Source organism: Phocoena sinus, chromosome 5, assembly GCF_008692025.1.
Source record: "Phocoena sinus isolate mPhoSin1 chromosome 5, mPhoSin1.pri, whole genome shotgun sequence".
Taxonomy (NCBI): Eukaryota; Metazoa; Chordata; class Mammalia; order Artiodactyla; family Phocoenidae; genus Phocoena; species Phocoena sinus.
Window position 1 is genome coordinate 63,894,723 of NC_045767.1, and position 25,615 is coordinate 63,920,337.

At 44.2% G+C, this 25,615-nt stretch overlaps 1 protein-coding gene across 14 annotated transcripts in view; it reads left to right on the forward strand.

Moving 5' to 3' along the window:
• Positions 1 to 25,615, forward strand: part of TBC1D1 (TBC1 domain family member 1) — a 363,204-nt gene that overhangs the window by 69,261 nt on the left and 268,328 nt on the right. For 4 of the 14 annotated variants that reach the window (XM_032632307.1, XM_032632308.1, XM_032632309.1 and 1 more), the window contains exon 1: positions 21,752 to 21,929. The exons of 6 other annotated variants lie outside the window; for them this stretch is intronic. In XM_032632307.1, the coding sequence (XP_032488198.1) occupies positions 21,900 to 21,929 (30 nt within the window). In that variant the 5' untranslated portion in view covers positions 21,752 to 21,899. Of the gene's footprint in view, positions 1 to 21,730; positions 21,930 to 22,487; positions 22,557 to 25,615 lie in introns of those variants that run through there. 4 more of the 14 variants (XM_032632313.1, XM_032632312.1, XM_032632306.1 and 1 more) reach the window with 4 other exon arrangements.

Consider the following 25,615-nt stretch of genomic DNA (forward strand, 5'->3'; position numbering starts at 1 on the left):
ATGTGGGGAGGGACAGTAGGCAGTAAGGATGAGTTCAGCTGAAAGTAATGGAGTGTCCAGTTTGTAGTGGTTTACATCCTCATTTCTCTAAAAATGTGGTCCTTGGACAGCAGCATCACCTGGGAGTCTGTTGGTTTGTTTTTTTTTTTATAAATTTATTTATTTATTTTTGGCTGCATTGGGTCTTCCTTGCTGCGCGTGGGCTTTCTCTAGTTGTGGTAAGCAGGGGCTACTCTTCGTTGTGGTGCACAGGCTTCTCACTGCGGTGGCTTTTCTTGTTGTGGAGCACAGGCTCTAGGTGTGCGGGCTTCAGTAGTTGTGGCTCGCGAGCTCTAGAGCTCAGGCTCAGTAGTTGTGGTGCATGGGCTTAGTTGCTCCGTGGCACGTGGGATCTTCCTGGACCAGGTCTTGAACCCGTGTCCCCTGCATTGGCAGGCGGATTCTTAACCACTGAGCCACCAGGGAAGTCCCTTTAACTCTGTTTTAATTTTTATTTATTTGAAAAGTACTGTAAAGCACAAGCAATTTAAGAGCCATATGTAATCTGATAAGTTTAAGAAGTTGTAAAAAGTAAAATAGGAAAAAAGTGAATAGGCATTTATTGTTTTGTTCATTGTTTCTTTCTTCATTAGGATGTAAGTTTTGTTGAGGGCAGGGACTTTTTTGTTTGTTAACAGATACATCCTCATAGCCTACACAGTATCTGGCCCAAATAGGTGCTCACTAAATATTTGCGATAAATGAATGAATTTCCAGCACATTATCCTCGTTGTGCTTTACTTTAACACATTTGAAATCTCCAAATGTTTTTTCCCTGCACCTCCCTTCTGTGCCTTTCCCCCTTGGCCTCATACGGTGTGCTCAAGGGGGTCAACTAGTTTTAATATTAATCTAGAGAAGAGGGAAGTACAGTAATGAATTCCCCCAGAGAGGTCACTTGATACCTGTCACAGTGAAACATAAAGGATATTGTTACCTGGTCCTTGGGGTTAGCTGCATCGCTCCCTCCCTCCCCTTGCCTGCAGGCCCAAGCTGACCAAAGGGACGTTTGGACTCCCTTTGTAGGTTGGGAGAACTTAGCTGTTGAGTTTGTGTAATATCACAGCAGCAGCACGATATGGCAGGCATATCCCTTCCTTTCCAAAGGAAGGAAAGAGATGAGTACATATGATCCATGATATTGTGTGACACTTTTATACCTCACAACCAGTGAGGGATAAAGTAATAAATAAAATCATCATTTTAGAAAGGAGGAAATTTATCTCACCACAAGAATGTAATAAAAAAGGGAAACAGTTGAGATCCCAACACAGCTTTTCTGACTCCAAACTCCATTTTTTTTAATCCTACACTACTTTTTCATACAAGTTCAGAACAGATTGTTTGATGTTTCTTTTTCTTCGTCATTACTTTGAAAAGGTCAATTCTGACATTTGATTTACATTTCCCGACAAGCCACGCATCATTTTCCTCCTCCCCTCCCTTCCTCTTTTCCTGCCATTTTCATTTCTTGCATTTATAAGGCAATAGATGATAGTTTTTCATGATGTGCTGGAGATGGTATATTGTGTTGAAAATGCCATACAAATAAAATTATAAGTAGTCACCGGTGGAAACCTACACTGGAAAATATGATTTCAGCTATAGTTCTGTGTTTTTTAAAATGCAATTTTTGCTGATCACTACTTAGAGCCACAGAAACAGATGGCCACATTTGCTTTATTTGTTGCTAGTTTTTATGCTTCCTTTCCTCATATACATTTATGGTGACCAAGTTTACTTTTAAAAACATATGCTAAGAAGAATGACATATTTTTCAGATTGAAGTTGTCTAGGAAAAAAGTATGCTTAAGAAACAGTCTGTAAAATTAAAAGAGGCAGATTTATCTCCTAGAAAACCCATTCTCTGATCAGGCTATTTTATCTCCAAAGCTTTCTGGCCTGTCTAGCTCCCATTCCCAGCCAATAAATGCCAAACTCCTTAGCTTGGTGGTCAAGGGCCTTGCCCATCTGGTCGCAGATGATTTTTCACACTTTTCCCTCTAATTCCAAGGTTTTGTGTTCTCTTCTCCAACAAAATAGGACTGTTTATTTTTATGACATAGTCAAGCTTTCCTCTTTTTGCTCACCTCTGTTTCTTTTACCTGAACAGTTTTTTTCTTTCTTTACTTAAGTAAAGCATTTATTCCATCTCTCCTAGCTCAAATACCACCTCTTCCAGAAAGCTTTCCTGGATTGGATTTGCTCTCACACCTCTAGACCTCACCAGTTTATCACTTCTTTAGGACACTTATACTACATCTTTTACTTTATTCTGCCCAAATTCAGAGAACCATTTTAAGGCTATTCGTTTTTTTAAAATGAATGCGTCAAAACACATTGAATGAAAGCAGTAGCAATAGTTTCTGTTAAGGGCATAATGGTAAAAGGTTGCAGACAGGTGGGCTGCAGACTTTTAAAATTTGTCAACCATAGTGTTTGAAGCAAAGCAATTCCAGCTGAATGCCTGCACGTACACTGTGTTCCCCAGCGTCCCCACTCCCTGTTGCCTTCCACCTGGAATTTCACATATATATATTCACTGCCTGACCTCAAGTTCAATGCTACATGTGGCTAATTACTCGATACATACCAGGTCCAAGTCATGGCTCTGTCATTTCCTAGCTAGTTGTCTCGGGTTAGAAGTAAGAGTTCTGTTAATATCTTTGAATGGCCTTTGTATTTGAGATGGGCCTTATGCAAAGAAACAGGTATATTTTTGCACATGGACATGGGTCAGAGATTCCTGGAATGCACTGGAAAACAAGCATATTTATTATTGAACTGAAAGAACTCCCTGCAAAACTGCCTTCAACTTATCTCTAGGACTTAGTAACAGAAGTGACCCCTTGCTGCTGTGAATCAAGAGGCTGGACTGGGTTGGAGGAGGGTTGGCAAATGGATGCAGTCAGTACCACCCTCCTGTGTCCTGTGCCCATGCCAGACCTCATTACCTATGACATCACCGCTGAGCCCAGACAGGGCCTTGTAACTCTATTCACCACTAAGTGCTAGATTTCTCCTCCCAATAGATCAGAGTTGGCAAAAGAGAGAAGTCAGGGTGAAAAATAATTTGGCACCTCACAGTTAGAAGAACGTTGGGGTGCTGCTTTAGTCAAAAATGGAAGACTTGGAAAAAAAAAAGGAAGACTTGGATCTACTCAAGGTTAGTAAGAAGTGAAACCGTGTATCCAAAATTAGGAAATACTATAAATGTTGCTGTTTGTTTATTGGTTGCCCTCCGCTTTACCTAAGTGCTTTTGATCATTTCAAATGCCTGAACGATGGGCATTAGCTCCATTTTATGGTTGTGGAAATAGGGCTTGGATGTTAAGTAAACTGGCCCAAGTCTCCAGGCTCACAGTACGCTGTGTGCTGAGACCCCGCCCAGCTCTATCTGACTTGGGGCTTCCCTCTTTGCACGAGGTCACGTGGTTCCCAGGTCATGCTCTAGGCATGTAAGTTAGTTATTACGACAACAATTTCTGCTATAATTAACATTCTACTTAAATATAAAGTGGGTCACGTTCCTTCTTATTCTCCCGAACTGTCGCCTTGTTCTACCCTCCTTCCATACTGAGGCTCCTACTCTGGGGGATGTGTGAACAAGATTTGCTCCCGCAGAGAAATCAGCATACAGGAAGTAGCAAAGGATAAAGGAGAAAAGGCCGGGTTCAGGTCAAGAGCTTCCCACATCGTCTCTTTCCAGTCCTACAGGAACAAGATAGAAGCCTTAAGGGGGTCCTAGAAGCCAAAGGAGATAATCAAGAGAAGACTGAGAGTGAAGTGGAATGCTGAAAAAATAGGAAACACATTTGCAGTTGGACTAACATTGATTATCTTAAAATGTCCGCATGGTTAAATAACATTCATGAACTCTCATCTTGCTTCTAACGTCTTATAACTTAAAGCAGTTTTATGCCCGTGTCTTGGATTCTGTACAAAGTTTTGGTAGATGTCTCATGTCAGTCTAGATCACCTGCGAGGCTTGAGGAGTTGCTCCGTGATTGCTGAATTCCAGGATTTAGTGAGCTTTCTAAATCAGGAATTTGTATCTATTGTATGTGTTAGTAGTTTTGCTGCTGCTACTGAAAGTGGGTGATAGTTATGTCTCTGAGCATCTTATTTCACAAAAAGCCAGCTAGATATGGCTGCTTAAGAACCATATGAGGCAGCCAGAGGCCAAGGGTCCAGATTCCTTCCCAAGCAAAGGATGCGCAAGAGTTGACCTCCAGAAGAGATACAAAGTCTCAGTCCTAGACTGCCACACTGTTCCTTATAGAAGAGTCATAATTTTGTGATCTTCTCTTCCCCTCACATTTCTCCCTGGAGGTTTGTTAAGTTTAAAAATTCGAGACAGATCATAAAATGTTTGAAAAATAATTATAAGTGGTTCTTATTCACATTTCTTTGAATCTAAAGGTCATCCTTGATCATTCTCTCTCACTCATACTCTACCTTCCATCTGTTTGTGAGTCCTGTTGGTTCTGTTTCCAAAATATGTCTTGAGTCCATCTGCTTCTACCTAATTCTCACTGTCACTGTCCTGATCCAAGCCACCATCACAATGGCCTCCTAACTGGAGAACTGGTCTCTTGTTCCCACCTCTGACTCCAGTATTCCTTTCTCTATTTAATGGTCAGAGTGACCGAGTAAAGAATTCAATCATGTAACTCCACTACCTAACCCACCAATAGTTCCCCATGACATTTAGAAAAAAGTACAGGGGCTTCCCTGGTGGTGCAGTGGTTGAGAATCTGCCTGCCAATGCGGGCACATGGGTTCGAGCCCTGGTCTGGGAAGATCCCACATGCCGCGGAGCAACTAGGCCTGTGAGCCACAATTACTGAGCCTGCGCGTATGGAGCCTGTGCTCCGCAACAAGAGAGGCCGCGATAGTGAGAGGCCCGTGCACCGCGATGAAGAGTGGCCCCCACTCGCCGCAACTAGAGAAAGCCCTTGCACAGAAACGAAGACCCAACACAGCCATAAATAAATAAATAAAATTAAAAAAAAAAAAAAGTACAGCACCTTACCATAGCCTTCAAGGCCTTGAGAAATCTGTCACTTGCCTTTATCTTGAGCCATTTTCTACCTGACTCTCTCTGCTCTACCCACAGAGATACTTTTTTCCTTCCTTTGCACAAGCTTTTCTCCTAACTTGTGCCATGGCTGACTCATTTGGGTCTCAGTTTTAGTGTTAATAGAGGCCTATCGACTACACATTCTAAAGTAAGTCCCTTGCCCACGAGCCTTTCTCTCCCACATTACCTTGTTCCCTTCCTTCATGGCACTTAGCCATACTGTGTAATTACACATTTCGCTGGTGTCCTTATTTGCTTATTGCCTGTCTTCTCTACTAGATTGTGAACCCTATGAGGGCAGAGACCGTGTCTGGTTGGTTCACCATGAAGACTAAGTACTTACTCTTTCCCAGGAGCTGACCCTCTGGGGGGTTCTCTATGTAAGTAATCTTTGTCTTGGGTCAGTGTGCCACGCAAAGATGAGTTTCTATTAGGTACGGGCATAAGCTCCTGCCTATCCATTGCCACCTTCACCAGAACTGGGTTTCATCTATGAAAGAGGACATGATATTGTGTGAATGCCAGGGCCCTGTTCTCCTGCAGCTTTCATATCTCTGTGTTTCAAACTCAGGCCAAGCACCACAGGCATATCCTATGACAAGACTGGAAGTATTACTGGGGTCAGAATCCCTGGGTCTTAACCCCACCTCCTCCACTGACGGGCCATGGACTTTGTGCAATCTGTGTAACTTCCAAAATTTTACCTCTTAAAACTGTCTTTAGAGACACTAAATGTGTCTAAATTCTGTTTAAATGTTTAGATGTTTAAATGTTTAATATCTAAATTCAAATGACATTCTTAGCTTAATACACAGTAAGCACCTAAATGATATTTGTTACAGTAGAAGCTGAATAAATATTTGTTCAATGAATGAATGAATAAATTTCTTAGCCTCTCAGACTTCAGTTTCATCACCTGTAAATAAAGAGGTTTAACAGGATGATAACTTTCCGGTCTGTCGATTTAGTTATGAGGATGTTAATTGTTGTGATCATTTTTGGTTATTATTTTGATTTTTTTTCAGGATTATTATGAGGAATGATAAAAAGTCAAATTCTAAACTGAAATAAAGCAAGTTGAACAAAAAGCTGACTAGAAATGAAAGTGTTTTAAAAATCACCCTAAATCCAATGATAACCTGGTCTTTGATTTAAAGTATGTCTGTCGTCAGCACAGGGCTTGCAGCTTCTCTGAGGGTCTTTAACATCTCCAGGACAGTAATTAATCATTTAGTGTAGGTATCTCTTCGGCAATGAACATGAACTCTTCTTTTCAGACATCTGTTTGCATATGCTGCCCTTGGCCTTGGAATATGAAACCATTAAGAAAATACAAGCCAGGTCCTCTGCTAAAGTCAATAAAAAAGCATTTGGTTGAAGGTGTGCATATATTTAAGAGACTACACTCATCTTTTAACTGATTGTCTTAATAGTATTGCTTCCAAATAATTGTTAAGTCAAAGAACAATTGGTAAGAATTAATATCCAGAATATATAGTGGATTTCTACAAATCAATTTTTTAAAAAAGACAACCCAGTAGAAAAATGGTCTGACAACGTGAATAGGCAATTTACAGAGGAGGAAACTTGAATAGCCATTTGACATATGAAAAGATGGGCAACTCTAGCAACTAGGGAAAGGCAGACTTTTTAATTTATTTATTTATTTTATTTTATTTTTATTTTTGGGTGCATTGGGTCTTCATTGCTGCGCACGGGCTTTCTCTAGTTGCGGTGAACGGGAGCTACTCTTCGTTGCGGTGTGCGTGCTTCTCATTGCGGTGGCTTCTCTTTTTGCAGAGCACAGGGTCTAGGCACGGGGGCTCAGTAGTTGTGGCGCTTAGTTGCTCCGCGGCATGTGGGATCTTCCTGGACCAGGGATCAAACCCGTGTCCCCTGCATTGGCAGGCGGATTCTTTACCACTGCGCCACCAGGGAAGTCCCAGGAAAGGCAGATTAAAGTGAGAAAAATAACATATCACACTGCAGATTAGCGAAATTTAAGAGCTTGGTAACATCAGGATTGGTGAGGATGTGAGGAAACAGGATCATAAGCATGCAGGTGGGAGAATAAATTGGCCCAGTGGTAGCAGAATGTGGCCATGTGCGTACAGCTGGAGATGTGAATACCCTTAACCCAGCAATTCCATTTCTAGGGATACATCATGGACATGTGCATGAAGAGACAAGTATAAGGGTGTTGCTGCTATGGCAAAAAAAAAAAAAGGGGGGGGTGTCTAAATTTCCATCGAAAAGGGGAGAGATCATTAAATTGTGCAATAATCATGCAACTTAATACAATTGAATACCATTCAGCAGTTAAAATAACACAGTACTGAATATAAAAAAGCAATTTCTAAAAGAATATATACACTATGACACCATGTAGGAAAAAAATGTAAAAGTACAAAATGCTACTTTATATTGTTTGTGGATTGATACCTATGTGGTTAATATACAAAAAGAGAGGCGGGGGAAGATACACCCAGTGCAGGATGGTGGTTACCTCTGGGGCTGGAGGGGAAGAGCTCTATAAGTAACACTTTACTTCTTTTAAAAAAATGTACATATGTGCAAAATATTTAAAACTGTTAAAACTGAGTGGTAACTACCTGCGTATCTGTCATATTATTCTGTTTAAGTTCTTTGAAATATTTTATAATTAAGGAGAAAACCTTAGAAAACAAGAATGCCATACGTAATAAAAAGTCCAGTATCAGGGCTTCCCTGGTGGCGCAGTGGTTGAGAGTCTGTCTGCTGATGCAGGGGACATGGGTTCGTGCTTCGGTCCGGGAAGATCCCACATGCCTCGGAGCGGCTGGGCCCGTGAGCCATGGCCGCTCAGCCTGCGCGTCCGGAGCCTGTGCTCCGCAGCGGGAGGGGCCGCAGCGGTGAGAGGCCCGCGTACCGCAAAAAAAAAAAAAAAAAAAAAAAAGTCCAGTATCAGATTCTACTCCTTTGTACATTAGTGATCATCTTTTACCCTGCAGTGGGTAATTTCTACTTGGCCTTTGGGTGTGTCCTTAAGCCCTTCAGCCTCATATGCTGCTTGCAAGTCTTAGACCACTCCCCACCTCCACCCCCCGCCCCCCAATGCCTTCTCTGCATGCTTTCTTAGCAACTTCTCTTTTCCTTCTAGTGGCACTTCTCACTTGGTCATGCAGTTTCCCGTTTGCTTGCTGTATGGGCCCACTGGACCCTATGACATTCCTCTGGGGGGGGTGGCTTGTTTACTGTAGCATCCCTAGGGACGGGTGTGTGAATGTGTGCAATAGGTATTTATCAAGTGACATCGTGAATTAATGGAGATACTTCAGTGGCTTAAGTTCCATTGCTGTGCACATGGTGGGCCAGGGTTGGATACCTGAAATCACTGCTGGCTGGATTAAAACTATAAAGCAGCATTTGTTGGCCCAGAGGAGCCCTGTGCCTCTTTCTTGGATTTGGCCAGCTGTGGGCCCTTGGAGAGAAAGGGCACGGTGATGTTTGTCACATAAGGAAACCTTGTCCTGGATCCACTGATACATCCAATCCAAGAATCAGATTCTCATTAAGCTGTGCAGAGGCCATACCCCATCCAGCTGAATTTCCTGGGCACTGGGAGGTCAGGGTCCCCAGCCCATCAGCCAGGCCAGCTTTTCACAGGGAGGACCACTGCTCCCACCTCCCCAACACCCAACAGCCCAGTCCATGCTTTGTTCTGGCTTCAGGTCGGGTCTGTCTTGCCAGCCCCCAGCGTGGCCTCATTGGGGAGCCTGCTGCAGCCTCACTTCCTTCTTACTAGCCCCTGGCCCAGCTGGACCCTTGGAAAGGGCCCTGCTGCCTTAGCCTCAAAGAGAACTAGCTTTTCTTCCTTCCCTTTCTCTCTTATTCATTTGTTGATTCATTAAAATCTGCTGCCATTTCAAGCTCACATCCATCTAGTCTAGCTGGCATTGGCTCAGCCCCTGGCTCTAAGAGAGAGGCAGAACTTCTGCCCTGACAGAGCCCGCTGTTGGCTGCAAGCTGGTGGCTGTCTCGAAAACCTCTCTTGGCCAGACTAGATACCTGAAATCTTAGAGCACAAAGCTGTGTTGATAGCGCTTAGGGCCATCTGCTTTCCTGACATTGCAGAGAGCCTCAGCTCTACCCAAGTAAGACCTTGGGTGAATGATTGATTTTACATTGCTCAACCTCTGCTTCCTTGCTTGCAAAATAATAAATAACAGCTTGCAGCAGAGTTTTGAGATATTTAGGGTAATAAAGTGGTTAAGTTGACATAGTGCTTGAGCCCGAATCCTGGTTCTGCCCCTTCAGTTTCCCCATCCTAAACAGGGTAATCTGGGTCCCAGCCTCATGCATTGTAAATGCTTAGAACAAATGCCCTATCCCTAAAGAGCGCGATGCAAAGGTTTGCTGGTGTTAGCAGTGTCAGGTAGACAGTAAGCACTCAATACACATCATGTTCTATTACTATTATTAGTACTTGTCTTCGTCTGTTTGAGATGCTATAACAAAAATGTACAAAACAAAATATGTATATATACACACACACACACAGAGACTGGTTTGCTTATAAACGGTAGCAATTTATTTCTCACAGTTCTGGAGGCTGGCAAGTCCCAGATCAAGGTGCTGGCAGATTCGGCTTCCTAGTTCATACACGGCTGTCTTTTTGCTGTATCCTCACGTGGTGGAAGGGAAGAAAGATCTCTCTGGAGTCTCTTTTATAAGGGCATTAATCCCATTCATGAGGGCTTCACCTTCATGACCTAATCATCCCCAAAGGCCCTGGGGGATTGTTTTTTTTTTAATACATTTATTTATTTATTTTATTTTGGCTGCGTTGGGTCTTCGTTGCTGCGTGCGGGCTTTCTCTAGTTGTGGTGAGCGGAGGCTACTCTTCGTTGTGGTGCACGGGCTTCTCATTGCGGTGGCTTCTCTTGTTGCGGAGCACGGGCTCTGCGGGCTTCAGTAGTTGTGGTACGAGGGCTCATTAGTTGTGGCTTGCAGGCCCTAGAGTGCAGGCTCAGTAGTTGTGGTGCACGGGCTTACTTGCTCCACGGCATGTGGGGTCTTCCCAGACCAGGGCTGGAACCCATGCCCCCTGCATTGGCTGGCGGATTCTTAACCACTGTGCCACCAGGGAAGTCCGGGATTGGGTTTTAACATAGGAATTTTGGGAGGATGCAAACATTCATTCTATAGCATTCTGTCTCTGATCCCCCTAAATTCATGTCTTTCTTATATGCAAAATACATTCATTACATCCCACCATCAACTCAAAAGTCTAAAGTCCAAAGCCTCATCTAAATATCATCTAAATCAGGTATGGGTGAGAGTCAAGATATGATTCAACCTGAGGCAAATTCTCTCTAGCTGTGAACCTGTGAAATCAAACAAGTTACGTATTTCTGGAGTTCAATGGTGGGCCAGGCGTAGGATAGACAATCCTATTCCAAAAGAGAGAAATCAAGAGAGAAGAACGTGATAGGGCCCAAGTAAGTGGAAACTACAAGGCAAACTCCATGAGACCTTAAGCCTTTAGCATAATCCTCTTTGGCTTGATTCTCTGCCCGTCAGCCCCACTGGGGCACAGGTCCCACCTTCTGGACACAGTGGGGCAGAAGTTCTGCCCTTACAGCTTTTCAGGGAGGGGTCTGGCCCCCAGGGCTCTGGGAGGTCCAGTCCCCATGGCTTTGGAGTTGTGAGCATTAATGAGAATATATGAAAGCACTTGGCGTGTAACACGTGTTCAGTGGATGTTGTTCCTTCCTGACCCTCGATCTTGGAGAAGGTGTGCCTCAAACAGGAGGCAGGTAACCTCTCCACTGTACTGTAGGCATTTGTTCTTGTCATCTTTTCCCCTGAGGCAAGAAACCAACTGTAGGTTGGAAAAGTTCCAAGTTGGCACCCTTGAGACCTTGAGACTGGGGAGCAGGTATGTTTCATTTCTACCTTGACCCTGAGCTAAGGCTGCCAGGAACAAACTCATCATGGGCATTTAATTTAGTACATATTCCATAGCGTTCCTGAGGGAAGGTTGGAAGGGACCTTGGAGATCATGAGTCTCACCTCCAAAATTTAGAAGGTGAAAACAGGTCCAGAGATTCAACATGAGCCGCCTGAGGTCACACAGCCAGTCGTGGGTGAGTAGAAGTTAGCTGTGCCCACCTGGATGCCCCGCCCCCTGTTCCTCCTGGGCTGTCTCTGAAGCCACACTGCCTCCGCAGAGAGAAAGGCTCCAAAGGGCTGGGTGCAAATCAATCTGGCCACTTTAGATAAATTCTGACCATCACCTGAAGGTTGAATTTATCTTCACCTCACTCAGAGCATAACCTCTACCATGTTTGAAAAACTCCAGGTGAGGAGAGCCGTGTTCAGGCTTCTCCACTTACAAGCAAGAAACGGAAGGTGATTCCAACACAAATGGAAAAGAGAAGCCATTTCCTCCTTCTTGTATCTTCTCAGCCTTTGCATTTCCCATCAAAGCCAACATAAGTTATGCACCTTCTCCAGCTGTGTATAGAGACCAGGAAGCAGGTGCTGGTTTCTTTTATAACGTATGCATTCCTTTGCTAAGGAGTGAGCCCAGAGAGACTGTTTAATCTTAAAGTTTTTAGAGGGGCATGGACCTAAGAACCTAGCACGTGGATCTTAGCTTCTGGAAAGTATACTCGTTCGGTGCACCTGAGCATTGTGCCAAGCAGTCAGGCACACGCCTCTTGGGGAGGTGTGAGTGTACATGGCTCGGTGGACTTTTTATCGGAATCTCAAGCTCTGGTGAGGAAACAGATACGAACTGTTTTGCATGACTGTGCAGAGTGCGTGGCTCTGTACCAGGCACAGGTATCCGACATGGAAGAGTCACTCTGCCCCTTTCTGGGTGCTTGCTGTGCAGTTCTGATCCAAAATACGGAAGCACACACACAAAATACTGAGAGCATTGACAGAGAGTTTCACTGATGTTTAAAACTTGGTTTTTTTCAGGGGTTTTTAAAGAGCAGTTTTAGGTTCATAGCAAAATTGAGCAGAAGGTATTTCCCATATAACCTGCCCCCCCCACCAAATGCATAGCCTGCCACGTTATCAACATCCCTATCCCTCACCAGAATGGTACATTTGTAACAGCTGGCAAACCTTCACTGACACATCATTATCACCCAAAGTCCATAGCTTACATTAGGATTCACTCTTGGTGTCGTACATTGTATGGGTTTGGACAAATGTATGTATATGCATACATACATCCATAATGATGGATATGTATCCATCATTATAATACCATACAAAGTACTGTCACTGCCCTAAAAGCCCTCTGTGCTCTGCCTACTCACCCCTTCTCTCCCACCCCCAACCGCAGGCAACCACTGATCTTTTTACTGTCTCCATAGTTCTGCCTTTTCCAGAATGCCATATATAGTTGGAATCATGCTGTATGTCGTGTTTTCAGATTGACTTCCTTCACTTTGTAATGTACATTCAAGGTTCCTCCATGTCTTTTCATGGCTTGGTCACTCATTTCTTCTTAGCACTGAATCATATTCCATTGTCTCTATGTACCACAGTTTATTTATCCATTCACCTCCTAAAGGACATCTTGGTTTATTCCAAGTTGTGGTAATCATGAATGAAGATGCTCTAAACAGCGGTGTGCAGGTTTTTGTGTGGACATAAATTTTCAACTCAGTTGGGTAAATAACAAGGAGTGCGATTGCTGGATTGAAACATAACACTTTTAAAGAACTGGATGAAATTGAACAAATAAATTGTTTTAGAAGTGAGAAATCGCTCTAATCAAGGGTAAACTAAACCACCTTTTTTTGGGGAAAAAAGGAAATTATGATTTAGTATGAAAGAAGGGGAAAAGGAAGCTTTGGTCTGATTTTTATTCACTCATAGATTTGACCAGGAAACGGGAATTGACATTTTTCAGTCTAATTTTTTAAGGAAAAACATAACTTTCAGTGTAGGAAAAAAAAAGTTATTTTCTGGTGAAATTAGTGCTACGCTAAGTGGTGTTTTTCATGTTCCTATTATAAATTATAATTAAAATATCTGAGTTGAAAGCTAAGCATCTCTGTTTAGCTTTAACACAGGGTGAGGATATCAAAAATCTTTTGACTCCAAATTTTCACTGTGTTTTCTTTTATGAGCTCTTTGCCACTGGGTTTTTCCATGAATTTGAAACATGTGTGTGCAATACTTTGGAAAGATTATTTGCTTAAACTTTATAGACTGAGCTAAAAATAGAGAAACACTGTTTCTATTTTTGGAATGTCTTACCAGCTAGAAAGTGAACACAGTTACTGTATATATTAAGCAAAATATTGAGATGAGAACAGATATTTCAATAGCAAAATATATTAATTTAGCTGCTTTTGAAATGTCACAGTGAAACGAATTGATTGTTATTTCTACTGAAGAGAGAAGTTTGCGTCATAAAGTAAATTTCTGTTCTAATAAGACTGCTGAGTGCAGAAAGAAAAAATGGCAACCCCAAAATGTTCACTGGTGTGAACTTTATTTTGGGGGGGATTTGTACTCACTGGTTCCCTCTAGAGCTCTAGAGTTACAAGTTCAATGGCTCCCTTTTTACACTGCAGAGACTTCTCAGGATTTCTAGCTGGGCTTCATCCAGTTTTTATTTATTTATTTATTTTTGGCTGTACCTCACCGCTTGCAGAACCTTAGTTCCCCGACCAGGGAATTGAACCTGGGCCCCTGGAAGTGAAAGCGCCGAGTCCTAACCACTGGACAGCCAGGGAATTCCCAGCCAGCTTTTAATTTTGCAATGTAGTGAAGGTGGCTGGAGCTTGAGAACACTAAAAATGTTCTCGTTAAATTTGTTTACTGTTACTCTGGCTAACAAAGTACAACTTGATGCACAAAATCAAAACATGACATCAGAGACCTTGATTTAAACGTTGACGCAGCTCTATCAAAGTAGAGTGTTCTTCAGCTAATTCCCTGAATTTATTGTCTACCTCCAAATAAGTCTTCACAAAATTTATCTTTCCACTCTGTACTTTCACTTATTCACCAATTTATTGAGCATTCTTTGCTCTCAGGTTGGTCTTCAAATAGTCTTGCCACCCAAAGACTCCATTTTGAATCTGGCATCATTTAAAATGTGAGTACAAGTGTGTGCTTGAGAGAAAGCAAGAGATGTAGACAGGTAATGAGACACAGTATGTGTGGGGAAGAGAAAAGCGAGATTAGCAGCGTGAATGAGCAGGATCCATTTCTTAGTGAGGAATATCTGAACCCTCTGAAAGTGTGACAGGCTCGTAATGCTTGTGCACACCAAGTCTCTGCCTGGAATGACAGGAATTTACCAGCGAAACTTGGATGATTCACGGCATGGCTTATAGAATGAAAGTAACAAATGGAGCACAGTCATACCGCAAGACATAGCAACCCATAAAAAGGGAGAGGAAAATATTGAGATATGTCAGGGGGCCCACCCGTGCCAGAATTAGTTTTGGCTAACACACAATCTCTTCTTTGCTCTCAACTGTTTGTCTATAAACCCAGCCGTGAACTTGAGATCTCCAGCCCATCACTTCTGTTCTGTTTCTGTATTTACAATAGTCATACTGTATTAGGGGTCTCCAGAAAACCAGAACCAATAGGATATATTAGAGAGAGATATGTAAGAGGAGATTTATTATAGTAATTGGCTCATGTGGTTATGGAGACCAAGAAGTCCCATGGTCTGCCATCTGCAAGCTGGAGAACCAGGAAAGCCAGTGGTGTATTTCAGTATAAGTCTGAAGGCTTGAGAATCGGGAGGGCTGATGGTGTAAGTCCTGGTCTGAGTCTAAAGGCCTGAGAACCAGCAGCACTGATGTCTGATGGCAGGAGAAGATGGCGGTCTCAGCTCAAGCAGAATGAGAGAGAGAGAGAGAGCGCTTTCTTTCTTCCTCCACCTTTTTGTTCTATTCAGAACTTCAATGGATGGGATAATGTCCACCAAACATTGATGAGCGAGATCTTCTTTACTCAGTTGACCAGTTCAAATGCTAATCTCTTCCAGAGACACCCTCACAGACACACCAGAAATAATGTTGACCAGCTATCTGGGCAGCCCTTAGTGACACATGATTAACCGTCACACATACCCATCATTAACCTACGACAATCACTGCTACAGCTGCTACTGAAGTTTCTTCTTCCTCCTCCTCCTCCTCCTCCTCCTCCTCCCCTCCCCTCCCCCTCCTCCCCTCCCCCTCCCCTCCCCCTCCTTCTTCTTCCCCTCCCCCTCCTCGTCCTCCTCCTCCTCCTATAGCTAACATCTGCTAACATTTCCTAAGCACCTACTGTGTGCAAGGATTCAGTCTGAGTGCTTTATATGCATCCCATTTAATCCTGAAACTAGCCCTTTGAAGTGTGGGTTCCATTATTATACAAGCTTAGGGAGATAATTTATGTAAAGTCATTAAACCATCATCACATAGAGGGATTTAAAAAATTGAGACATAATTCACATGCCATGAAATTTGGGGGTTTAGTATATCCACAAAGTTGTGTAACCATAACATAACCACTAATTCCAAAATATTTTCATCACCTCTAAAAGAAACCTCATACTCTTTAGCAGTCACTCTCCATGTTTCCTGCTCCCCAGTCCCTGGAAACTACGAATCTTTCTGTCTCTTTTGATTTGTCTATTCTGGACATTTCTTATAAATGGAACTATACAATATATGGTATTTTGTGTCTGGCTTCTTTCACTTAGCATAATGTTTTCAAGGTCCATTTACGTTGTAGCATGCATTGGTACTTTATCACTTTTTATGACCAAACAATATTCTGTTGTGTGGGTACACTATCCATTCATCAGTCGATGGACATTTGGGTTGTTTCCACTTTTTAGCCATTATGAATAATGCTATTGTGATAATTCATTACAATTGTTTTCATAGACATATGTTTTCAATTCATACAGAGGGACTTTTTTCATGACTTTTTTGGATTTGATAGTATCTCAGCAAATATTTTTTCTGGGGACTTCTCTTGTGGCACAGTGGATAAGACTCTGCGCTCCCAATGCAGGGGGCCGGGGTTCAATCCCTGGTAAGGGAACTAGATCCCACGTGCGTGCCACAACTAAGAGTTCTCATGACACAGCTGAGGAGCCTGCCTGCCGCAACTAAGACCCGGTGCAACCAAATAAATAAATAAATATTAAAAAATATATTTTTTCTGGAAACAAATTTTTATGCCAGTGAGGATGACTGCACACCCCCAAACTACCATTTACTAAAATGCTCTCTCTGCAATGTGAGCTCGATTTCTATTCTATCTGTCCTGGTAAGGCTTGATTTTCAGAGATGAGCACCAATCCTTCATGCCAGCTGGTCCTTCTTCCTGGAAACCCCGCTCCCTCATCTCCATCTGTAAAAGTCCTGATGTCTTCCAGCCAGGATGCTGGCTCTTCCTTTGCAGCCGGAAGTTATCTTTCGTTCCTTTGGGACTCGGTGGAGCTTCACCTGGGCCCTTCTCTTGGCACTTTTCACTCTTCCCTGCTATGCTGTGTGCCTATGCTTCAGGGATCATCTTTGCTATTCCTTACTAGGACACGTGTTTGCTTTACACAATAGGTGCTAATGAATATTCACGAACTGAGTAGATTCTTGATCAGTTGCTGTGATATCGTGATTTATAACAGGAAATATATTTTTGGGCTTTGTCCCCCTTTCCCCCGAACAGAGCTCCTAAAACCCTTGGAATTTCCTGCGAAGAGAACAATGGAGGTGTCTTTTGTTATGTTAATCAGTTGACTTTTGGAAAGCCCCTAGGTCTCTTTAGCATGCAGGTTGGTTGCTAGGGGAACCAACCTTGTGATTAGAGGGTTGAAACCTTCAGTCCCACCCCCTGAACTCGGAGGAAGGGAGAGGGGCGGGAGAGTGAGTTCAACTGCCAAAGGCCAATGATGTAATCAGTCATGCCTAAGTATGAAGCCTCCATAAAAACCTAAAAGGATGGGGTTTGGAGAGCTTTGGAGTTGGTAAACAGGTGGATTTGAGGAGAGGTATTTGAGAAACAGCATGTTCCCCCCGCCGCTCCTTGTTCCCCATAACTTGCCCTGTGCATCTCTTTCATTCTGCTGTTCCTGAGTTATATCCTTTTATAATAAACTGGTGATCTAGTAAGTAAAATGTTTCCCTGAGTTCTGTGAGCTACTCTAGCAAATTAGTTGAACCCAAGGATGGGGTCATTGGTGACCAGTTGGTCAGAGGCCCAGGTGACACCCTGGACTTGGGATTGGTGTCTGAAGTTGGGAGGGAGGGCAGTCTTGTAGGACTGAGCCCATATTCTTTGGCATCTGATACAATCTCCAGGCAGATAGTGTCAGAATTGAGTTGAATTGTAGGACACTTAGCTGGTGTCCCAGAATAGCATGGTGATGTGGGAAGAAAAGCCAAAACAAAACACATTGTAACTGCTGTTAGAATCCTAGTTACCAAGTGGTTGTGATTCACTTGAAACCAAGTCCAGTTTCCTTGTGGAGTTGGTGTCACAATGGCTCTATTTTTAACCAGGTCTTGTGGTGGGGAGGAACAGGCTGCAGAGTGAGGTCATGCTTCCTACCTCTGCACCCTCCACATTTCAGTTGGTGGAGAGCAGCCTGTCAGCAACTCCTGAACTCTCAGGAGGTATTACTGTCCTTGACCCTTGCTCCTCTTCAAAGGAGGAACACAGAAGGGCAGGAGTGTCAGATTTATTCGGGGAGTTATGGTCAGGCTTAGTAGATGAGCACCTCTTCCAGTTCCTGGGTTGACCCCCCTTTTTAGTCCTCCTTTAATGTCTCAGGAAAACTGATGGTGAGACATTAAAGCTTCCTTTTAAAGTTACTTAGTCTCAGATTTTCTGTAGATCCTACTTATTTAGATATCTGCAGTCCTGTTCAGATAGGCCTATTGCTCTCCACAGAGCAGCTGTTTTTTTTTTTTTTTTTTAAACAAGGGATCTAGAATTATGCAAGTGGTTCTCAATTCTGGCTGATAATCAGAATCTCTCTCTCTCTCCCTGCCCCCCTCCTCACTCTCTCTCTCTCTCTCTCTCTCTCTCTCTCTCTCTCACACACACACACACACACACACACACACACACACGATACACACTCCTCCAAGCTCACACATTTTGCTTGGCTGGGTGGAATGTTTTAATAATTGAGCATGCATTCTCCAAGATGCCACAGTTCATTCATTCCTTATTGTCTCACACCTGGCCCTCTGCACACATTTATATGACCTACCTGCTCTTTGAGGTCTCTGAGCATTCCACCCTGCCACAGAGCAGCCATATCATCTGCCCTCCTTCCTCACCCACTCACCTTGTCATCACAGGTAACTCTGATAGAAAATCAGGGCTGGGAGCCATCAGCATCTTTGAGCAATGATTATTCTGTCTGTAAGCGTTCTTGATGCTGGCTGAAAAAGAATCAATGGGGAGCTATTGAAAATTACCCATGCCCCCTCTACGTACAGTCCTTCCCTGGGGAAATATACAGTTTCTTAGAGAAGGATACATTTTTCAGATGGGAGAAATAGATTTTAAGGAAAATTGTTTTGAATGTGAGATCTGTTAGATTGTCTGATGTAAAAGTTTCCCTTTAATGAACTTCCAGATTACAATAGAATTTCTGTTGGCAAGCTACATGTTGGCAGGGAATGAAGAACTTTCATGTAATATTTAGTGTTAGAGCCCCATACGTTACTATCAAGTCCACCCACTCGAAAGGTTCTTACTTTCCCATTAAATGAGTGATTCTGCCCAGATCAGGCAGGAAGACCTGGAGCAGATGGAGATGGAGACCTTAGTCTAAAATCATGTAAGGTTTAGGCAAGTGCAAACCAGAAACTGCAGGAGACTCCACACTGATGTGTATGTACATGGAGAATTGGGTCCAGGTTTAGTTATTTAATAAGTAATTAATTAATTTTTGGCTGCATTGGGTCTTCATTGCTGTGCGCCGGGTTTTCTCTAATTGCGACGAGCGTGGGCTACTCTTCATTGCGGTCATTGCGGTGGCTTCTCTTGTTGTGGAGCACAGGCTCTAGGTGCACAGGCTTCAGTAGTTGTGGCACATGGGCTCCGTAGTTGTGGCTCACGGGCTCTAGAGCACAGGTTCAGTAGTTGTGGCACATGGGCTTAGTTGCTCCGCGGCATGTGGGATCTTCCCAGACCAGGGCTCAAACCCGTGTCCTCTGCATTGGCAGGAGGATTCTTAACCACTGTGCCACCAGGGAAGTCCAGGGGTCCAGGTTAAAACAATGAAGTCTGGATGTCCCTATTTCACCTGTCATATTTTAAGTGTCATATTCAGGATTTAGTCTTAACCTTTTTTTGTGTGCAAGAAGTGCAATTTTCCTTCTAAATTTAATGTAATTTTTCTTTTTTGCCTTCTTACCTCCTGCTGAAGAAGTAGAAAGTTTATCTCAGTCAGTTGGAGGTAATTCAGGTTTCTGTAGTCCATTTCGGGTTCCCCTCATCCTTTCCCCTGAGTTGCTTCTCAGTCCTGGGCATTTTCGTAGAGCTCAGGCTAGGGATTGGAGTGATGGTGTGTGATGACATTTGTCAACCATCCAGCTTATCATGCCTGGTCCTCAGCTGCCCAGCCACTCCCAACAAAACGATGTTGCTTCCCCGTAGTTCTCCAGGCCTCCCTCTGCTGAGCTAGTTCACGCCATCGCAAGGACGAAGGACAGTTTTAGCTGTTCTCTCAAGGGGCTGTTGGTCTGTTACATTGTTTTAAGGCCAATGTCAGTGGATCTCATATACTAGTGCATTTCAAACTTTATGTATATCCTAGCCACCTGAAGTCATGGTAAAATGAAGGTTCTGACTCCGTAGGACGGGGTATTAGGGCAGGGTCTGAGAGTCTGCATTTCTAACAATTGCCAGGTGATGCCAAGGCAGCTGGTCCATGAATCACACTTTGAGTAGCGAGGCTGTAGTGGCCATAAAGGCTCTTACTTTGATGGAGCTCTCAGCCTCTATCTCTTCTGCTTGCTTGGGGAAGTAATGTGATAACAGAGAAAGATTTGGTTAAATGGCTGCAAATGCACTCCCATTTTCCACCTCTTAATTTCTTTTGGGAACATCACTGCTGAAAAGAATGAAAGAATAGCACTTCCCTAAGATGCTCTGAAGGCCCTTTTCGAGTACCCAGGTAGGATTTGTTAGAATGCTATCACTCTTGACTTTCACCATGCCTTTATCATTTATCTTGTTCCCATGTACCCTACCTGGGAGGAGAAAAAAAGATGACACCCCTCCCTCTACCATGGTCCTCTCTTGGTATTTATGTCCTTGTGTAATCCCCTCACCTTAAGTGTGGACTAGACTGAATGTGGCAGAAGTCTTGGGATGTCACTTCTGAGATTAGTTTATAAAACCATTGACTTCCTTCTTGGACACGTGCTTTTTCTTGGATTACTTGTGCTAGGGGATGCAGGCTGCCATATTGTGAGCAGCCCTACGGGGAGATCCACATGCTGCAGGAAGAAACTGAGGCCTTAAGTCCAAGAGCCTGCAAGGAACTGAATCCTGGGAACAACCATGAGCTTGAAAGTGGATCCTTCAGTCCCAGTCTTGAGATGACTGCAGCCCTGGCTAACAGACCTTGAGTCAGAGGGACCAGCTAGGATACTCCCCGGATTTTTGACCCACAGAAACAGTTGTTTCCAGCTTCATAGTTCTGGGGTAATTTGTTATGCAGCAATAGATAACGAATATACCCACCTAACTCAGATGCCAGGCATTTGGGGAACTTCATTAAAATGTCCTACTGACCTGTCATGAAGATAAGGCACAATTAATATGACAAGAGGAAAGAAGCAAAATTATGGGGTTAGGGTGGCTATCTGGCTTGAGGAACTCAGTGAGTGGCTCCACATGACACATATATTTACACATTGGTTATTAATGTGTCCTTTGGCCTTTTTTATTTTTCCAAAGTGCAACTCTTGGGTGTCTGAGTTCGAAACTCAGCTTAACCTCTGTAGCTATAAACTGACTACACTGCTTATCATCTTGCTTTGGGAGAGAAGAAAACTGGTGAAACCAACATTTCTCACGTTGCTGAAACCTCCCAGCTGGCAGGAACTGAAGGTTCTTTTTCCACCGCCCCTTTTCTAGTCTCAACAGCTGAGTTTTCTGGCTCCAAGAAAACCACCTTTGATTATATAAAGGTATTAGGAGTTAGGGGAACACTAGCCCTTTTGTTACCAGCAATCCGGAGCGTTTAGGAAGAAACGCTGCGGGGGCGACAGTAACCCCTGGAACGCTGGGCGGGCTTTGTGTTCGCTCCAACTCTGGGGCTTTTACCGAACCTCAAGGAGAGGAATTCTTAGTTTTCTGAAAGTTGGGCTAAACGGACCCCAGAGGCCTAGAAAGTCGGGTCCCTAGCCCTTAGGGCTTACGACTCCTCCCCCAGTAGCCGCGCAGCCGGGGTCGTCCCGGAGGAGGGCGACCCCCGCGGGTCCCAACTTCCCGCCGCGAGCCGAGCGTGGGGGTGGGCGGGGTGGGGGCGGGGTCGGCCGCGCTCCCTCCCCTCCGCTCCCCTCCCCCACTCTCCCCACCCACTTCCCTTTCTCGGCCGGGCAGCCCTGCGGGCGCGACCTCTCGGGGCAGTGACGAGCGGGGAGGAGCCCGCCGCCGCCGCTGCGGGGTGAGCCATGCCCGGGCCCCGCCGCGCCCCGAGCCCGCCCCCGGCTGCCCGCCGCCCCTCGGGCCGGCGGCGGGAGTGAGCCGGAGCTGCGGGCGACGAGCCTCCGCCCGGCCCGCGATGTCACCATTGTTCAGCTGGGTGGCCAAGGTAGGCGGCGTCGGGGCCGGGTCGGGACGGCGCCCTTTACGGTAGCTGACGGCCCGGGATCCGGCGTCCGGGCAGGCGCGGCTTGGGGAACCTTGGTAACCGTCGGGCCGCGGGGAGTCCGGAGCGCGGAGAGCGCCCGCGGCCTTGGGGGCGAATCCGACCGCGGCGGGGGCGCCCCGCTGCCCGAGGACGCCCCGCTGCCCGAGGACCGCTGCCGGAGAGCGGCCAAGGCGGCCCGGGCCGTTCACCAGGTGGTTCTCATTCATTAGCCTTTCTTCCCCGTGGGGCGAACGGGCCAGTGGCGTCACGCCCATTTCACAGGTGGGGAGAGTGAGGCTCGACGCAGGGCGGGTGGGCTTCTCCGGCTCCCGAATTCCCCTCACCCTCACGCCCCGGATTCACCGCGAGGTGTTTCTCGGCGGCGGGACCTCGCGCGTCAGCCTCCCGGGTACAGGTTTGTGCTCGGTTGTCTGGGATAGTGCCCTGAGGATTCCCGAAGGCTGAACTTGGTGCGCTTAGAGGATGTCTGTCTTTTGTTTTTAACTCGCTGGTTTCCAGGGGCAAGTTTTGGAGTCTGAATTTTAGTACATGTGCTGCCGAAGCGAGCACGGAGTCTGAATTTTAAACGTAAGTTCTTTCTATTTCCTTAAAGTTTATTTTCAGAACATTGGCGCCGTCAGAATCAGTAAGCGTTACGAGTCCGGGCCAATTCCGCTATCGCAAAAATGAAGGGATTGGAGTGGATTTCTAGAGTTCTCATCAGTTTGAGAAGGCAGTAATAGAATAATACCCTCCCGGAGTACCAGGTGTTTGTGTGTTTTGAATGATGCAGCTCTCAAAGCTTCCACAGGTCGGCGGGTTAATGGGGCACCTTACTCGCGCCCCACGGGCTCCTCTCTTTGCCAGCCCCTTCCTTCGCAGAGCTCGCTCTTGGTGTATGGCAGGTTGGTTGAGCAATAAACTCTTAATGGGAGAACCTGTTAGCCGTTCTGTGACCCTTTACAAATAATAGGTGGTGGTATCTCTAGTTATGATGCAGCGCTTTTAGAGTGTTAAAGTACATTTTTATAAATACCTATTTATGAGACAGATAAAGCTTTGCCTATCATTTAAGTGGTAATAAACTGGAGACACAGAAACCGGATAACACTAGTTACTAGACGGGCACTACCCATCCTCACCAGAATCTTCACTTCCTGAGACATAGCTAGTAGTAAAGTGAAGTGACTTTCAAACAAGTTGTCAGTTGTTATAAGGTAGTTTTGAACTGAAGAAAAATTAATAATGCCCAGGTTTTCTGGCTTGAAGTGATAGCTAATTGGCTTTTATAAATAATGCTAAAATTTAAGAATGTTATATAGTTTAAAAAGTAATTCAGGGTGTGTATATTACTCGGTTGAGGATTTGAGTCTACTTTTGTTATACACTGCAAGGGCAAAAGGAGGAAAAAAATAGGCTCATTGTGTTGTTTTATTCGAAAATCAAGAGGTAAATCTAAGAAAACCTTACTGCTAGTACTGTTTTATAGTTTTATTTACTTTCCTAAAATATATTTAATAAGATCCTTTTCACTTATAGGAGTGAGGTGGACTTCTGTTTACATTGGCCTACAGAGGTGACAGTGAAAACAGCAAGCCAAAGCCTTACTTAAAAAAGAAATCAAAAAAAAAAAAAAAAAAAAAAAAGAAATCAAGGATTGTCAGCTTTCTGCAACTGGTAGTACTTTTGAAAAGCTCATGTGAAAGATGAACATGTTGATAACTTGATCTGAGTTCTGAATCATGTTATTCCAAATTTGTTTAAACTACAGAACAACAACAAAAAACTATGAAATGTTTGTTAAAGTTATGTCAGTTGTCAGCATAATTTTAAAAAGTGTAGTTCTTTTGTATTTCATTTTTTCTAGGTGTTGTGCTATTGTAAATTGCATCCTGTAATTGATTTTTGTAGACAGTGTGTTATTCTGTGAGAGCTTTTAGAAGGTATGAAGGTACTCTTTGAAAGTTCATTTCTTGGGGTTATAGCTTATAAGAGTGGCTTTCTATGGAACCTGTTTGGTGTTCAGTTCAGAGACAAGTCATTAACACACTTTGCATTTTAGACTAGGAAATGTTTTAAAAGTATAAACAAGAGGCACAGATAATACACAGAACTGCATACTCCCAAAGTGCATTTATATTAGATTTTAGAATGACCCTTCAAGAACACATAAATGCATATGAGCACACACCTCACACAAACGCTTGCACATCAAATTCCTGCTTTGACCTTTGTAAACTGTAGCCCAACACCTGTTAGGGAAGAAAGGGAGTGGGTGTCACTTGATGCAGGTGGTTACCTGAACATTAACTTGTTTTTTCTTGGGTGATGCATTAGTAGTGTGTGAATACTGAACATGTAATTTCATGGTGTAAGAATAAAGCCAAAATAAGGAAGAATTTTATTTCAAAGAGATTATCTGTTAAGGGAAAAATTAAGATACACTTCTTAAAATTAGACGTGTCCTGGAACATTAAGGCAGGTGTGCATTATATTAAAATGGGGCCAGGCTTGTAGAGGTGCGGTTTCTTGATTGGTCTTTCATTGGGGACACTGGAGTTTTTTTTTTTTTTTTTTGTGGTACGCGGGCCTCTCACTGTTGTGGCCTCTCCCGTTGCGGAGCACAGGCTCCAGATGCGGAGGCTCAGCGGCCATGGCTCACGGGCCCAGCCGCTCCGCGGCATGTGGGATCTTCCCGGACCGGGGCACGAACCCGTGTCCCCTGCGTTGGCAGGTGGACTCTCAACCACTGCGCCACCAGGGAAGCCCTGTTTTTTTTTTTTTTTTAATAAATTTATCTATTTATTTATGGCTGTGTTGGGTGTTCGTTGCTGCGCACGGGCTTTCTCTAGTTGTGGCAAGCGGGGGCTACTCTTCATTGCAGTGTGAGGGCTTCTCATTGCCGTGGCTTATCTTGTTGGGGAGCACGGGCTCTAGGCGCGTGGGCTTCAGTAGTTGTGGCACGTTGTGGCTTGAGGGCTCTAGAGCGCGGGCTCAGTAGTCGTGGCGCACAGGCTTAGTTGCTTCGCGGCTTGTGGGATCTTCCCGGACCAGGGCTGGGAACCCGTGTTCCCTGCACTGGCAGGCGGATTCTTAACCACTGCACCACCAGGGAAGTCCAAACAATGGAGTTTTTACGTAGATTACAGTGTATAAATAAAAACAAGTTTCTCAAGGTTTGTGATTTTAATACTAAGTCCACAGACATCCCTGGCAGTTCTGAGTATTTCTGTTGATTGTTTCTATGCCTCCACTTACGTATTGGTGAAGACTAACAGCAACAGAACTGCCAGGTAACTTTCTGAATTTCCTTGGATCTGCACCCGCCTGTAAAGATGATGGCTAACATTACTGCTAGTATCTCAAATGAGTGGATTTTAAAAATATCTATGTCAGTTTATCAGATGAAATGGAAAATGGGACCTAAATATAGCTAAATTTACTGTGTTCTCAAATCCAAGTCCAGTTTCATATAGCTCATGCCTCGTATTAAGCTATTTTCCAGTGCTTGCATATGTATTCAGCAGATATTTAGTGGGTGCCTTCTGTGTACCAGGCACTGTACATGCCCTGAAGGAGTTAGTTCATTTTGTGCCAAAGGTTTATCTTTTAAAAATGTGCGGGCCTTCCCTGATGGTCCACTGGTT